Source organism: Mus musculus, chromosome 12 (assembly GCF_000001635.26).
Source record: "Mus musculus strain C57BL/6J chromosome 12, GRCm38.p6 C57BL/6J".
NCBI lineage: Eukaryota > Metazoa > Chordata > Mammalia > Rodentia > Muridae > Mus > Mus musculus.
Window position 1 is genome coordinate 104776356 of NC_000078.6, and position 14548 is coordinate 104790903.

General features: G+C 49.7%; 1 protein-coding gene across 8 annotated transcripts in view; it reads right to left on the minus strand.

Annotated features, from left to right (window-relative positions):
* Positions 1-14548, minus strand: part of Clmn (calmin) — a 101969-nt gene that overhangs the window by 13242 nt on the left and 74179 nt on the right. For all 8 annotated transcript variants that reach the window (NR_104439.1, NR_104437.1, NR_104435.1 and 5 more), the window contains exons 6-10: positions 13627-13817; positions 9038-9231; positions 7552-7634; positions 4367-6046; positions 590-786 (exon numbers count right to left, since the gene is read on the minus strand). Coding sequence is in view for 2 of the 8 variants with exons in the window: in NM_001040682.1 (NP_001035772.1) it covers positions 590-786; positions 4367-6046; positions 7552-7634; positions 9038-9231; positions 13627-13817 (2345 nt within the window). In the remaining 6 variants the exon portion in view is untranslated. The remainder of the gene's footprint in view (positions 1-589; positions 787-4366; positions 6047-7551; positions 7635-9037; positions 9232-13626; positions 13818-14548) is intronic.

A 14548-nucleotide genomic window follows, 5' to 3' on the forward strand; every position in this document is an offset into this window, starting at 1 on the left:
AAACCCCACGGAGGACAGAAGGCCAAGGCCAGAGGTGTACGTGGGTCCTGTGGGTTCCTAGGCCTCTCTGCCTAGGCCAGTAGACAGCTATGTAGGAAGACCAACTTAATCATGATCATCTAGGAGACAGGTACCCAGAGAAGAGTCCTATCCATTGCTACTCAAGCAAGGAGATTTCAGTGGGGCGCTCTTGGAAGCTCGTGGAAGCTCGGTTTACACGGGGCCAGCAGGCTCCAGGACCCCCCTCACATAATGAACTCGCCTCAATGCTGCCTGCTTACATGGGGGCTGCAGAGTTCTGTTGTGCTAACTAGGTCTACCCACACTACAGCATCTTTAGCCGCACTGTGCCTGAGCAAGACAAGGAAGCAGGAGGTGGGAGGTAACCAGGACTGTTCTGTGACTGGCGTTCAGACTCTGTAGGGAATGGCCAACCACACCTCATGCCCATGGACATGGACACTTCCTTGTCTGTTCTCAGCTGAACTCCACGGCTCGGGCTTTGCTTGCCTCTCCCTCCACGGATGCACAAGGTGCTCACTCGGAGACCCACCTCCGTTTCTAAAGTGAAAGGGCCTTAGTAACATACCTGGAAGGGACCTTGTGTTCGCTGGAGTTTTCTTCAAGGTCGTCTGAGGAGCGGACCGTCCCAGGGGCTATAAATAATGAGCTTTCTACGTGGTCCATGTGTTTCCGTTTTTCCTTCTTTTTACTGCTAGTTGAGGCTTCCGTTAACTTTTCTTCTAATGGCTTTGTGGGCAGTTCCGGGTTTGGGGGTTCTTGGGACTAGAATACAAAATAGTCAAAATACAGGTCATCACTGTCTGGGCTCTCCTCCAATCCAGCCAGTGCCCCTTCCAATTCTGCCTATCTTATACATCCCTTCCAGCCTGGATGGCCCAGGGAAGAAGCCCGCTCCACTGCCTGCTCCTTGTGCAGAAATCAAGGGCTGTGAATGGATGGAGGAAAGGCAGCAAGTTTTGGAGTCAGGAAGCTCTGGTACATAATCCTGCCTGAGTCACCTACTCGACCTTGAGCCACAGACTGTCCGTCCTTGAGTCTGGATTTCCCAGATGTCAAATGGGTACAACCGCCATCACCCTCTTCCCTGTGCAGCACAGGGTCTCTTAGAAGGAGGGCCCCTTACAATGGCTGAACTTTCAATACACTCAGCCACCTCAACAAAGGAACAAATCCCGAAAGCCAGGTGGCAAAGGTGGTCAATGGTCATGCAGTCTATGAGAGGACATTGACATTGTGCCTTTGCTGGAAGGGACCACAGGGCCACATCTCTAGTATTTACTAGAAAGGGAAATAGCTAGCTGCAGTAACACAGAGCACCCGATAGCCATCAGCAATGCCCCCACTGAAATCTCAAGTGTGGGACCAGCAGGGAGAACCTGTTCAGCTGGGCAGGGCCAGTCAAGGGATTTGGAGGCCAGGCCAGCTACTCAGAACAAAGCTCCAAGCAGGAACTGAAAGTGCTCTTAGCCACAAGAGACCATTGTTCCTCAGGGCTGAGCAAAAGACCTTTACCTCAAGGGGAAATGAGGAGAGGATTTTTATTGTACTTTATTTTTTTTAGTGGTCAGAACAATACAAACTTGAATTCTTTCCTTTCCTTCTTGAATGGAGGAGCAGGTAGGAAACAGACTCGGGGTTCTCCACACCACGGGCTTTGCAGGGGGTACACTTGGGGACCAAGTACAAAGTGCGGTTGGGAGCAGCAGACAAACAAGGCCATGGGGTCAGAGCCACAATGCAAGTTGTGCCACTATTACTCCCCCTGGAGTAACATAGGGAGGCTGTGCATAGAGCTGGGGAAGGAAACTTGATCTGTCCCTATCCCCGCTGGCCACCAGTAAGTCTTGAGATAGGATGAGATTCCAAATCTAACTGACCCCATGATTCCATCCTAGGGCTGCCCCACCACCCCTAGCTATCCACCTAACACTCTCCACAAAGCAGGTGCCCTACCTGATTTTGGCAGTTCCTGGCAATGCAGGGTCAGGCCCGGAGCATTTGGCTCTGTTAATAAAGAGCTTGCTGGGCATGAAAGAAGCTCTGGATTCCCCAGCCCTACCTAAGTCTGACATAGTAGTACTTAGAATCAGACATTGAAGGCCATTCTTGGTTCCTTAGCGAGCTTGGGGCTAGCCTGGGCTGCATGAGAGCCTGTCACAACCAATCCAACAAGAGAATGAAGGGTCAGACTTGTGTCTCCATAGACTGCCTGCCCAAGGACAGGAGCCTGGACACTCTCAGTCACCTACTCCCCCCACCTAGCTTTTTGCCCCCTGGCAATCTGGAGAATCATTCCAGTTTTCCTCTTCAGCTAAAACACTAGGTCTGATCTCGGTGACCTCTATGCCCACTGCTGCTGGCCTCTGCCAGTTTCCCACAGGAGGCACCACAGTGGGGAACAGGCAGCCCACATGAGGCCTGAAGTGTGTGTGTAATGGCTCTCAGCAACAGGGCAAGGAGTCAGGTGTGTCTCTGGCACCTCTGGAACCATCCCAGCTCTCTTCTCCATGCATGTGGCCTACAACTGTTGAACACATTGCTCCCTGCCCTGTCCCGAATAGCCAGCCACTCATGGCTGAAGACTGAGAACTCTCCCCATTGTCCCGGACTGGCAAACAGTGCTGATGAAGGCAGAGTACTGTCTCAATACTAAGCATTGCTGAGGGCTCCCCAAACTCCCTTGTCTGCAACCCACTGAGTATAGAGGCTTTCTTAGCCTTTCCAGTTCCACTCAGGAGCCCACCCATGTCTTTCCCCATTTATCTTCAAGTTTTACTCCCAAAGCAATAAGCACTTGACCCCTGCATTTGGAAGACCCTGCCAGGTACCACACTGGTATCTAGGGCCCAAGGATGAATACACAGATGCCCACTTACTACTCTTGGTATGGAAAAACAAACCCCATGGATACGGGAAAGAACTGCCAGAGTGGGGTCGGCCCCACTAAGACTGTAAGGTCTCTGCTAGGGCAGGAGCCAGGAGGAGGTGACCTCGACACCGAGCTTTGAAGGGTGAATGACCACTTGCCAAATTCTGGGTGGGGAAGGACCACCCAAGAGCATGGGTATCTAGAAACCAAGAGAAGCTGCCTTTGCTGGAGAGAGGCCATGAGGGATGGACAGCCAGGTGGCAGAGAAAAGATCAGAGGCCATGCTAAGGAGGCAGGAGTAAGGGAGAAATGAGGTGAGACGTGGGCTGTAGGATCACCCCTCTGTGGGCTGCTCAGGACTGAACTGGGAGGGAGGAGAGGTGTAACTAATGTCCAGGAAGAGATGAAAAACAGCGTCAGAGCCTGATCAGGAATAAGCTGGCTCCATTCCTAGTCGGATTCTGGCACTCGGGAACGTCTTCCACTGGATAGCTGCCCCACACCCTCCGGCCTCTTTGGGTCTGAGGAATCTCCCTCTGCAGAACCCTTTGCAGGGCCATCTCCACGTCCGATGCCACACTCTCTGTGCCCACTGTACGGGAAGTTGGCACACCTCCCTCTTCCTGCATTTGCTGATGTTGGTCACAAGGCTTCTTCCAAAGGGGTTGACCCTTCCTAATACCGTTCTTTATGTTGTGGTGACCCCTGCCCCCAACCATAAGATTATCTCGTTGTTACCTTATATCTGTGATTTTGCTACTGCTACGAATAGTAATGTAGATATCGGACATGTGACCCGAAGGGGTTCGCAACCCACGTTGCTGAGTTGATAGGCACATGACCTCCTGGAGCTGAGCCCAGGACCCCCTTCTCTCACCTGTCTCTATACCAGCAGGGCTTCGATGCCCTCTCCAGGATTCCCAGGGCTGCAGGGTAGTCCTTTGTTGAAAGATCTTGCCTGCTCCCCAGGACATCAGGACAGGGCTCTGTGTACCTGCCCCTCTTATACCAGCCTTGAGACACTGGCTAGACACAGTGGCAACACAACTGACTGACAAGTGTGTGCTCAGCTGCTTGAGCCTAGAATGAGTGTTCTCTTTCTGTCTACACAATCCATAGCAAATCACAGGAACTGAAGAGCAGGGGTTCTAAGAATCAAGCTGGAGTCCAGTGCAAACTTGCCCGGTCCCCAGGTGGCCACAGGAGATGACCTGGTAGTTCACTATTAATGGCTACTTCTAAATGTTCATTCCTTACCTTGCTGGCCCCTCACACACAATAACATTTGTCCTCTTAGAAGCCCTCTGAGTGGGGCCTGGGCTGTCAGCGGGGTGCCCGGGTGCAAAATTTTAGGAGGGACTCCTTTCTGGTATCAACCCAGTACTTGCTAGAGCCTCCTGTGAGGACATTAAATTCTACACCTAAGGGAAGGCTTACGGAGGGAGAAGCTCTGAGTTCCCAAACCTAGAGTACCTGCTGGCTTTCCACAGGGCCATTCTCTTTGGTTTCCTTTGGCTGGTGGTCCTCATGAGAGGGTGGAGAGCCAGGTCCCAAGGCTGACGTGGGTCCCTCAGAACTCCCATCGACATGGGACACATGCTCACTGACGCTGGGGTAGCTGTTGTCAACAGGCAAGGAGAAACTGCAGCTGCTTTGAGAGCTCTGGGCCTCCTCCTCGTCCTCGTCGGCCTCCTCCTCCCTGGAGTCCTGCAGATAGCTGTCCTCTGGATGCTCTAGGTCTGTGTCTTCACTTTTCAAATCCTCCCCGCCTTCCGCGTAAGCCTCCAGCACAGCGGCCAGGGGCACTTCGTAGTGAGGGTAGTAGAACAGGTCGTGGGGGATGACAGAGATCTTCGAGAGCGGCGGCGAAGGTTTGAAATCCAAACCTTCTTCGCTGTGACTCCTGAGGGTTTCCAGGCTGACGCTGGTGCTGGGAGGGGCGGATGGTATTTCTTCTTCACAGACTGCAGAGAAGCCACTTTCTGCTTCTCCTTCTTCCTCGCTGTGATGACGAGTGGACTTTCTCTTGGCCTTTTCATACACTTTGGGCTTTTTGTCTGCAGGGGTTTCCGGGGGCAAAGCGTGGCCTTGGTCTTCTTGTTCGGGATCCTTGGGAGGAGGCTCGAGCTTCTTGGGCTCCAATCTGGACTCGGCGGCCTCTGTTTCTGCACGGGGAGACTTTGATTTCCTTTTCCCTGGTTTCTCAGCGTGATTCTCAGAACCCTCTTCCTCCCCACGGGTCTTCTCGTGGGACGAAGGATCCTCACCAAAAGCCTGGCTGGTGGAGGCGAAATCCACTAGGTCCCTGTTAAACTTTGAAGCTTTTAGTGGGATGCATTCAAAGTAGTCTTCCTTGTCCATAGGCTCAACGGTCAGCAGCTGAACCTTGAGCTCAGTGGAGTTGGCCAGGAGAGTATGATCTCCAGGGGATGATGGAGGAGGGCCTTTCTCACCTTGGCTGGATGGGCTCTCTACAGTGCCGTTACAGAAGGAGGAGTCCTGGGAAGGCTGAGCATCTTGGGGCACAGCATCCAGACCATCGACCGTGCTTTCGGGGACCTTGTCTGAGGCAGCTTCCAGCACTAGCCTGGCTTCCTGTTCTGACTTCTTCTTTTCCTTGGACACCTCAGCCAGTGAGACATGGCCGTCCTGCTTTGACAGCTCCTTGGTTGCCTTGGGGCTCCCCTCGAAGCGGAAGTCAGAGCTATAGAAAGGGTCCTTACTACACGAGGCATCCTTGTGCAAGTCTGCCTCGAAGTGGACGGTTTTCTTGACAGGCAAAGAGTTGGACCTCCTGCCGTCCTTTCTGGTTGACAAAATGGACGACTCTGGAGTTGGCTCTGCGATGGAGCCAGTCTTCCCCGTGCTCCCCTGGAGGACTTGGTCAATAATCTCATGCATAAACTCTGTGGAGCTGTCTGACAGTTTGTGGCTGGGAGCACTATCCAGACAGAAGCCAGTCGGACTCTCAAGCTGGTCACAGACGAAGACCTTGTCAGGCGGCGGGTAGCTGGTTTCCTGGTTGACAGTGTAGGCCCGCTCTCCGTTCTCGCTGAGGAGGAGGACTCTGCTCCCCTGCTCAGAGGGGCTTTCTTTGATGCGGACAAAGGTGGACTCGATGGGGGCTTCTTTGTCCGGATTCACAAAATCTTCCTGCAGAGAAACACAAGACAACATTAAACCACAGGTTCTCCCTTCAAATACAACAACTTCCATCCTCTTCTTCAAACACAAACACAAAAGCCACTTTAACAAGAGTTTTCATGGTGATGTCAACAGCCACAAGAGTTCTGTCCTGCTGAAATGCAGAAGTGCCAGATAAATAAAAATATGAAATATGTTTTTTCCAAAGAGATAACAACATACCGAATGGCGTATTCAGTGTACTCCAATGAACAGTCACTAAGCCGCTTCACCCTGCTAGTGGAGAGGCTAGCCTGCCTGAGGTAAGGAAGGTCCAGCCACATTTTTACTGACAATGTGTCTCACCGTGAAAGCCTGAAGCTAGAAGGGTCATGATCAAGCTACATGACCAACTCTCATCTGAGCCTTGCGATTCTACTCAGGGCCATCTTCAGCGCGAGAGCCAAGGCAGGGCTGAGAGGCAGAGAGCAAGGCAATGGGGCTGTAGGGGGTGGGCCTCCATCAGTACTGACAGAGGGGACTGACCTCATCCTTAGCATGTAACGTCATTCGCTGTCAGCCTGTGATGCAGAAGTGAACTAGCACCGAGGTGCCTCTAGGTTCCTGAACTGGATTGTGTATAGTGTGTGTGTGTGTGTATGTGTGTATGTGTGTGTGTTCAGTGAAACCACGACAACTTCCATCCATACCTAAAACCTATCTTCAAGTGGCACAGATTGTGTTACCAGAGTGAGGAGGCTGAGGAAGGGGGACTGCTGAATGTTCAAGGCCAGTTGGGAGTCTGTCTCAAAATGCAAAAAACAAACAAACAAAACTCCAAAAATCAAACAACAGAACACACACACAGACACACACACACGGACACACACAGACACACCACACAGATAGACAAGGACACACAGACACATGTACAGATGGACATGGACACACACACACACACACACACACACACACACAGATACTCATACCCCACAAGCATGCTGGCCACAAATGGTCAGTATCTTAAAATTTTGAGCCTCCTATAAGATTTGGTGACTTAGCCAGTCAGTGGCATATGCCTTTAATCCTAGCACTTGGGAGTCAGAGGCAGGCAGATCTCTGAGTTCGAGGCCAGCCTTGTCTACTAAATAGATAGATAGATAGATAGATAGATAGATAGATAGATAGATAGATAGATAGATAGATACAATTTGGTGACTTGCTGGACTATGCCTCTGGGTACCTAAAGAGTGATACCCAAGTGACAGGTGAACATTGTCATCTTAATCAAGTTGGTCTGGGAAGAGGTTTGTGTGTGAGATGTGACTGGCTTTCTGTTCCACCTTGATGTATTATGTCACAGGTGGTTTAGAAATGGAAATAGGACAAGCAAGCAAGCAGCTTGAGGTGACTTTGTTGCCATCAGCCACATAGACTGACACAGCCCCAGCCAGAGCCCCGGCTGTTGTGACTGTGCCTTGAGTACCCGGGAAAGATGTCCAGTTTGTGAACTGAAGGGAAGGGGAACAACGTACAGGCTCCAACTCTGGAAAGCGCTCTAGAAACTGGGCCACGTATGTCACAATGGACTGCTCATCTGGCATGTCAACCATGATGTCTGTGGAGAGAGACAAAGGCATTAGCAAAGACACACACTTTCTCCTTAGTTCCAGGGGGTGCTGATGAGGAAGGGACACACACATCAGCAAAGTTTTCCTGTTTTTCTTTTCCCCTGGAAGAAATTTAGACTCTGAGAGGGAGGAATGCCCTTGGTTAAAGGTGGCTGCCAGACAGAGAAGCCGGGATGGGGAAGCCTGCGACCCTCATGCTCAGGGTTGTGCCCCTCCTTCCTTGGATCCCTTCACTGTAGTCAGCTCGCTTCTGGTTCCATGAGCACATCTGATGACCATGACATTGGGAGGTCCCAAATGAGACACCCCAGAGCAGAAAGCAACAATGACAGAATAGAGTTACACATCTTAATGTGTAGCTGCTTTTACGTAGCTTCTGGGAACCTGACCCCAGTTGGTTCTGATTGGTAATAAAGATGCCAATAACCAATAGCTGGGCAGGGCAGGGCAGACAGAGGTGGGACTTGATTTGGGACCAGGAGGGAAGGAAGGAGAACCGATCCACATGTTGGAAGAGTGTGGAGGAGAGGAGAGACACCATGCCTAAGAATGGTTCAGGGCAGAGAGGCATGGCCGGCAAGTGAAGGACCCGAGAGAGCACAGCCCAGCTGGGCAACCCTCTGGGCCCAGAGCAGCCAGGACAGAACACAGAATTAGTAAGTAATAACTTAGGATTAACTGTGTAGAGGTTAGGCAGTGGCCCAGCTACAGAGCTATTTTAGGCGTATTAAAATATAAAGGCTGTGTGTGTGTGTTTCATTCAGGAATGAGGCAGGTAACGAACCCACCATCGGGATTTATTAATAGATAATTAATACTACATTAATGTACTCCTCTAACTTTGTCATTCTGCAGGTGGGAGCTGGCCTTTGAGGGAGAGTCAAAGGCATGCTGGGTAAGAAAGATGTTTATGATCATGTTGTGTGCAAAAAACTACCCTTCCTTCTCTTCCTCCCTCTTTTTGCTCTCTCTCCCTCCTTCTCTCTTCCCTCTGCCTCTCCTTCCTTCCATCTACAGGGCTTTGCCACAGAGCTTCACCTCCAACCCCTGAAGTGATCGTTTCTGACGTAACCTCAATGGCCAGGTAAATTTAGGATGCCAACAGCTGGACTGTTCTGTATCCAATATAAATAAATATAACCAGAAGATTATAGAAATATACTAGCCAAACATTGATATTATCTACAAGTGAAAAAGAGGCAAAATTATACATATACCAAGTGATGTCAATGATGTAGAAATTAGATGCACAAAGATGACTATAGCATAGGAAAAAGAATTTTTTTTCTTCACTAGATTTTTATTTTAGTTTTCTTAGTTTCCTACCTGGAAGAGCAGACAGTATATGTATATTAACAGTTAAAAGGACAGAGAGGGAGAGTCAGCGTACCTTCCGGCTCCAGGAGCCTCGGGATATGCAGGGAATCATGGGCAATGCTGAAGGCCTTTTCCAGATTGTCCCGGGTGGAATCTTCCAGAGCCTGCTTCATGTCTACAAGGCTGGGGTCAATAGCTTTGATGACAGCCAGGAAAGCCAGGCCACTCCTCCAGCTGCCTGCAAAGTCTTGGACTGCCACACCATACCTGATGTGAAGAGGTAGAGACAGCAACAACCCAGGTTAGTAAAGGAACCCAAAGAGGAGACCTGACAGGGCTTGGGTGCTGTTCACCCTCCCTGCTGTTCAAAGACCTTGACCACCAGGAGTGCTACCCTAAGAATTTCCCAAATGGAGCAGGACATATATGTTATCCAAAAATGCAAGCCAGACCCTTGGTTCCCAAGTCCCTAAATACATAAAGAAAAGATTTTTACAGTGCACACGTCATCAATGACAATGGAAAGGGGACACACAGGATGTTCTCTGTTGGAGACAGAGCCAGGAAGATCCAAGTTTCTGTCTCAGCTGCTTCTCTATGCTTCTGGCTTGGGCCAGGCACATACCCTTTCTGAGCCTCCAACACTACAGTTTTAAAACAGGGTGGATACAGGATAACCACGTGGGGTACTGTTATGGGGAAGGGCGAGGTCTCCACCGGGATGGTCATGTCTAAAGGTGAACCTAGTGTGTGCAGCAGGAGTACAGGAGCCACGGGATGATTGTCAGTTACCGGCATCATCAACACACGTAAAATCACAGCTTCTTTTTCTCATGTGTATGTGTGTGTTGTCGGCACGTACACATGTATGTTTGCATGTTGGGTGTGGATGCACACATATGGAGCAGCTGGAGACCCATATCAGGAAACTTCCTTAATTACTCTCATTGTATTCAGCAAGGCACGGTCTCTTGCTTGAACCCAGAGCACACTCACATGCTGCTCTGGCTCACTAGCTTGCCCTGGGAATCCCACTATGGCTATACAGCCTTCTGAGCTCTGGTATTACAGATGGACCACCAAGCCTGTGGGTGCTGGAAATAAAAACTTTGGTCTTCATGCTTACCCAGTGTTATAGTTAGGGTTTTACTGCTGTGAACAGACACCATGGCCAAGGCAAGTCTTATGAGGACAACATTTACAGGTTCAGAGGTTCTGTAGATTATCAAGGTGGGAGCATGGCAGCATCCAGGCAGGCATGGTACAGGAGGAGCTGAGAGTTCTACATCTTCATCTGAAGGCTGCTAGGAGAATACTGGCTTCCAGGAAGCTAGGATGAAGATCTTAAAGCCCACGTCCACAGTGACACACCTACTCCAACAGGGCCACACCTACTCCAATAGAGCCACACCTCCAAATAGTGCCACTCCCTGGGCCAACCATATTCAAAGCACTGTATTCCACTCCCTGGCCCCCATAGGCTTGTTCAAACATATGAGTCTAAGGGGGCCATGCCTAAACATAGCATAATGAAAAATACATTTGACTAAATTGGACTCAACTTTAAAAGTCCTCATAGCCTATATCACTCTCAACAATGTTAAAAGTCCAAAGCTCAAAGTCTCTTCTGAAATTCATCCAATCACTTACCTGTAATCCCCCCCCAAAAAAGATAGGAAACCAGCTGGGCAGATTCCAAATTCTGCATCGCTATGTCTGATGTCAAAGCAATCTTCAGATCTCCAAGTCCTTTTTCATCTTTGTTGACTGCAACCAACTTCTTTCTCCTGGGCTGCTTCCACTCCCCGTTAGCAGCTTTCCTCAGCAGATAACTCATGGCTCTGGCATCTCGAACATCTTGGGGTCTCCAAGGCAACTTCAATGTTATAGCTTCTTGTTTCAATGTCTAGGATACACACATGATCTTCTGGGCTCCTCCAAGGGGTTGGCGTCACTTCTCCAGCTCTGCCCTCTGTAGCACTCTAGGCTCTGGTTGACTCCACTCCACTGCTGCTGTTATCCTTGGAGGTCATCCCACGGTACTGGCATCTCCAATACACTGGAGTCTTCCACTGTAACTAGGCTTCACCAATAGCCTCTCACAGGCTCTCTTCACAATACCAAGCCTCAACTCCTTTGCATCCCTTCAGTCCTGGGCCTTCAACTGCAACTGAGGCTGCACCTTCACCAATGGCCTTCCATGGCCTCTCACAGTGCCAAGCCTCAGCTGTTCTTCATGACCCTTCATGCCTTCAAAACCAGTACCACTGGGGTGACTCTTACACATTACCAAGTCCAGATGCAGCCTGAGGTACAACCTTGACTATCTCTGGAACACAGCTTCTTTGTGCTCTCAGAAAACACGTCCCAGAAGATTTCACCTCAGTGATGCTGGTCTTTTTTTTTTTTTTTTGATTGCTGCTAATTTCTTAGCTCCAGCTAACCAGCACCAATTGTCCTAGTAGTCTACTTCTCCTCTTCACTCTAAAGCCAGAGCCGAATGGTCAAAGCTGCTGAGTTCTGCTGCTTGCTGGGGCTAGAACATGGCCCCCTCGTTCTATTATTATCAACAGCTTTCGTTGTTTTGTTTTGTTTTGTTTTGTTTTTCAAGACAGGGTTTCTCTGTGTAGCCCTGGCTGTCCTGGAACTCACTTTGTAGACCAGGCTGGCCTTGAACTCAGAAATCCGCCTGCCTCTGCCTCCCAAGTGCAGGGATTAAAGGCGTGTTCCACCACACCCAGTTTATCACCAGCTTTCTATTTTCCAGTTTCTTCATTGCCTAAGCTTAGCTGTCCTGGAACTTGCTCTGTAGACTGACTTTGAACTCAGAGATCTGCGTACCTGTCTCCTAAAAGCTGGGATTAAAGGTGTGGCCCACTATGCATGGGTTTACATTTTACTTTATTTGGAACTTGCTCTGTACCAGGCTGGCCTTGAATTCAGACATTTGCTTGCCTTTGCCTCCTGGGATTAAAAGTTTATACTCCCATGCCTGGACCTAAATTTAGTTGGGTGGGATCTTGCCTCAACGTCACCCCTTCCTTAATTCAATTTAATATCCTTGAACACAGGATTTGGCTCCATCTCACTTCCTAGTGCCCCTTTAATGCTTGAACCATATATTTTCTATTTTTCCTTTCTAAGCTTGCTGCGCTTCTTCCAAGTGCTCTTCATGAGACTTAATCTTCATGAGACCAAAGTCTCTGGTTGGGCTTTTTTTGAGACTTCCTTTGTCATTATAATTAATATAAATACCTTAGCCTCAGGTAGACTACTACACCCAGCATGTATCTTAGCCACTGAGCCATCTCCCTGGCCCTAACACCATAACTTTCACAGTGAGGGACATGCCTGGAGGTGTCGGCTCTCTATGTAAAGTCCTTTCATTTCTTATCATGCTCACGGAATTAATAGAATCTAACACCTTTTTAATGTAGAAATAACTTCAGTCTTCCACAGGTTACAAACCCTAAAGGCGGAGCTGCTGTAAGCCTTGGCTCCTGTGACCTACTCAGAGTACATTCTCAAAGCCAGGGACCCAACAGTCATCAAGACAATGCTTAGTAAGGCTGTGAACCAAGCCAAAGTCACCTGCAGCTGTCACATGCACTTGTCCAAGTGAAGAGTCACATGGGCATGCCATGAGGGGAGCACAGGATGCTCTCAATCCCCCAGCCGCCATCCCTCTGCCTCATGCACAGGGCTCCTGACAGTGAACTCTCCGACTTGATTTATTCTTAAACCTTTCCTGGTTTTTCACAGTCATCTATTCTAATCATTCACATTTAACTTCCTCCATCAACCCCCCACCCCCAGGTCTAGCCTCTGTTGCATCTCCTCTTCCCGGGGGAGGTGTGAAGAAATGTATTAAGTGAGTGGCCTTTTAGTTGAGGTGCGAGCTTCTCTTCACGATTGTGTCACAGCTGTCTTGGAAGGCAATGAACGGTGTCACCATTAAATAGGAGGCTCAGACAGGCAAGTGAGACACCAGCAACTACGCCCCTAGGCTGTACACAGAGGAGGTGGAGTATCCCCAAGTAGGTGTGGCTTCCTCTACACTAGCCTAGCACCTCTGACTAAGGCCCAGGGCAGTAAAAGGGCCTGGCAGAAGATTTCTATAACTGGACTTAGGAAATGGTAAGAGTGCTTGCCCCATAAATCCGAGGACCAGAATTTGAACCCCCAGCACCCTCACAAAAAGCCAGGCATGGCTGCCCGTGTGTGAAAGCCTATCATTGGGGAACAGAGACCGGAGGATTCCAGAAGCTTGCTGGCCGACCTAACTGAAATGGCAAGCTGTTGATTCAGCGAGAGACTTTGTCTTGTAAGAATAAGAGAGAGAGCAATAAAGGAAGACACCTGATGCTTGCTCTCCCCTCCTCAAGGTACATGCATGGGCATGCGCCACACACTCACAGGCACACACCACACACCAACTGGAAAAGCACATCACATTCATGTTCTCATGGTTTGTGTGAAGCATAGGGCCCATGGACACTGGCCCCTTAGCAGATGGAACTTGATCAACCTTGGCCACCCAGGTCCATGTGTAATGCTCCCGGGGCCTGGACACAGCCTTGTAGGGTGTGGTACGCCCATGGTGAACACCAGTGCACCTAAAGCCGAGCTTGGTTTAGGGGCAGGGGAAAGACTATAGCTTACTTCCTGGTTTTCCTCTGCACCCATGACAGCAGGGTCTTGATGGCCTTCCTCTGGTCTTTCACTGCCACTGCCACACTCCTCTCGGTGGTGGGGGTGGGTGGGTAGGAAGAGTCGGAGTCGGTGCCCCCAGAGCCCGGTGACAAGCTGGAAGATGGAGAACTCCTGCTGAGGTTGCCCGTGAGCTCCTTTATCTAGAGAGAAGAGGGCATATCAGGCCCAGTGACCCACAGTGACTCCTGACCAGTGGCTCCCTCTCATCTGCCACAAGACCCTGGTTGGAGAGTCCAGCTTACATAGACTTGGTTGTCAGTATACGAGCAGCTTTTTCTGAGACTCCTGTAGCTCTCATCAGCTTAGGCACACTTATTCCTCCTGACCAGACGATCTGTTATTTTCTTCCACTAGTAACCTGGCACTCCCAGAATGCATCACACTCCTGTCAGGCTTCCCAGACTCATTGTGGGCCTGCTGGCTGATTGACTGTCCCTTTCCTCCAGCATTGATCTATTACCATAGGGTACATGTGAGAAATGCAGAAGCCCAGGCCTGTCCCAGAGCCACTTACAGATCCAGGAGGCATTTTAGCACCGTGCCCATGTAATTCGTATGCATAATAAACATGAGAAGCACACTCCTACCCACCCTTCCAAACCCTGCGCAGGTCGCTCCCTTGGTCATGGTTTTCCTCATTCGGCTCATCCATGTGGTAAAGTTGTCCCCGGTTAGAGCTCTTTTTTTTTTTTTTTTTAAACATCTCATCATGGAAGCTATAGTGTATCACACAGTATACCCTTTTAGCCACACATCTTTTTTTTTTTTTAGATTTATTTATTTATCTGTAAGTTCACTGTAGCTATCCTCAGACACTCCAGAAGAGGGAGTCAGATCTCATTACATATGGTTGTGAGTCACCATGTGGTTG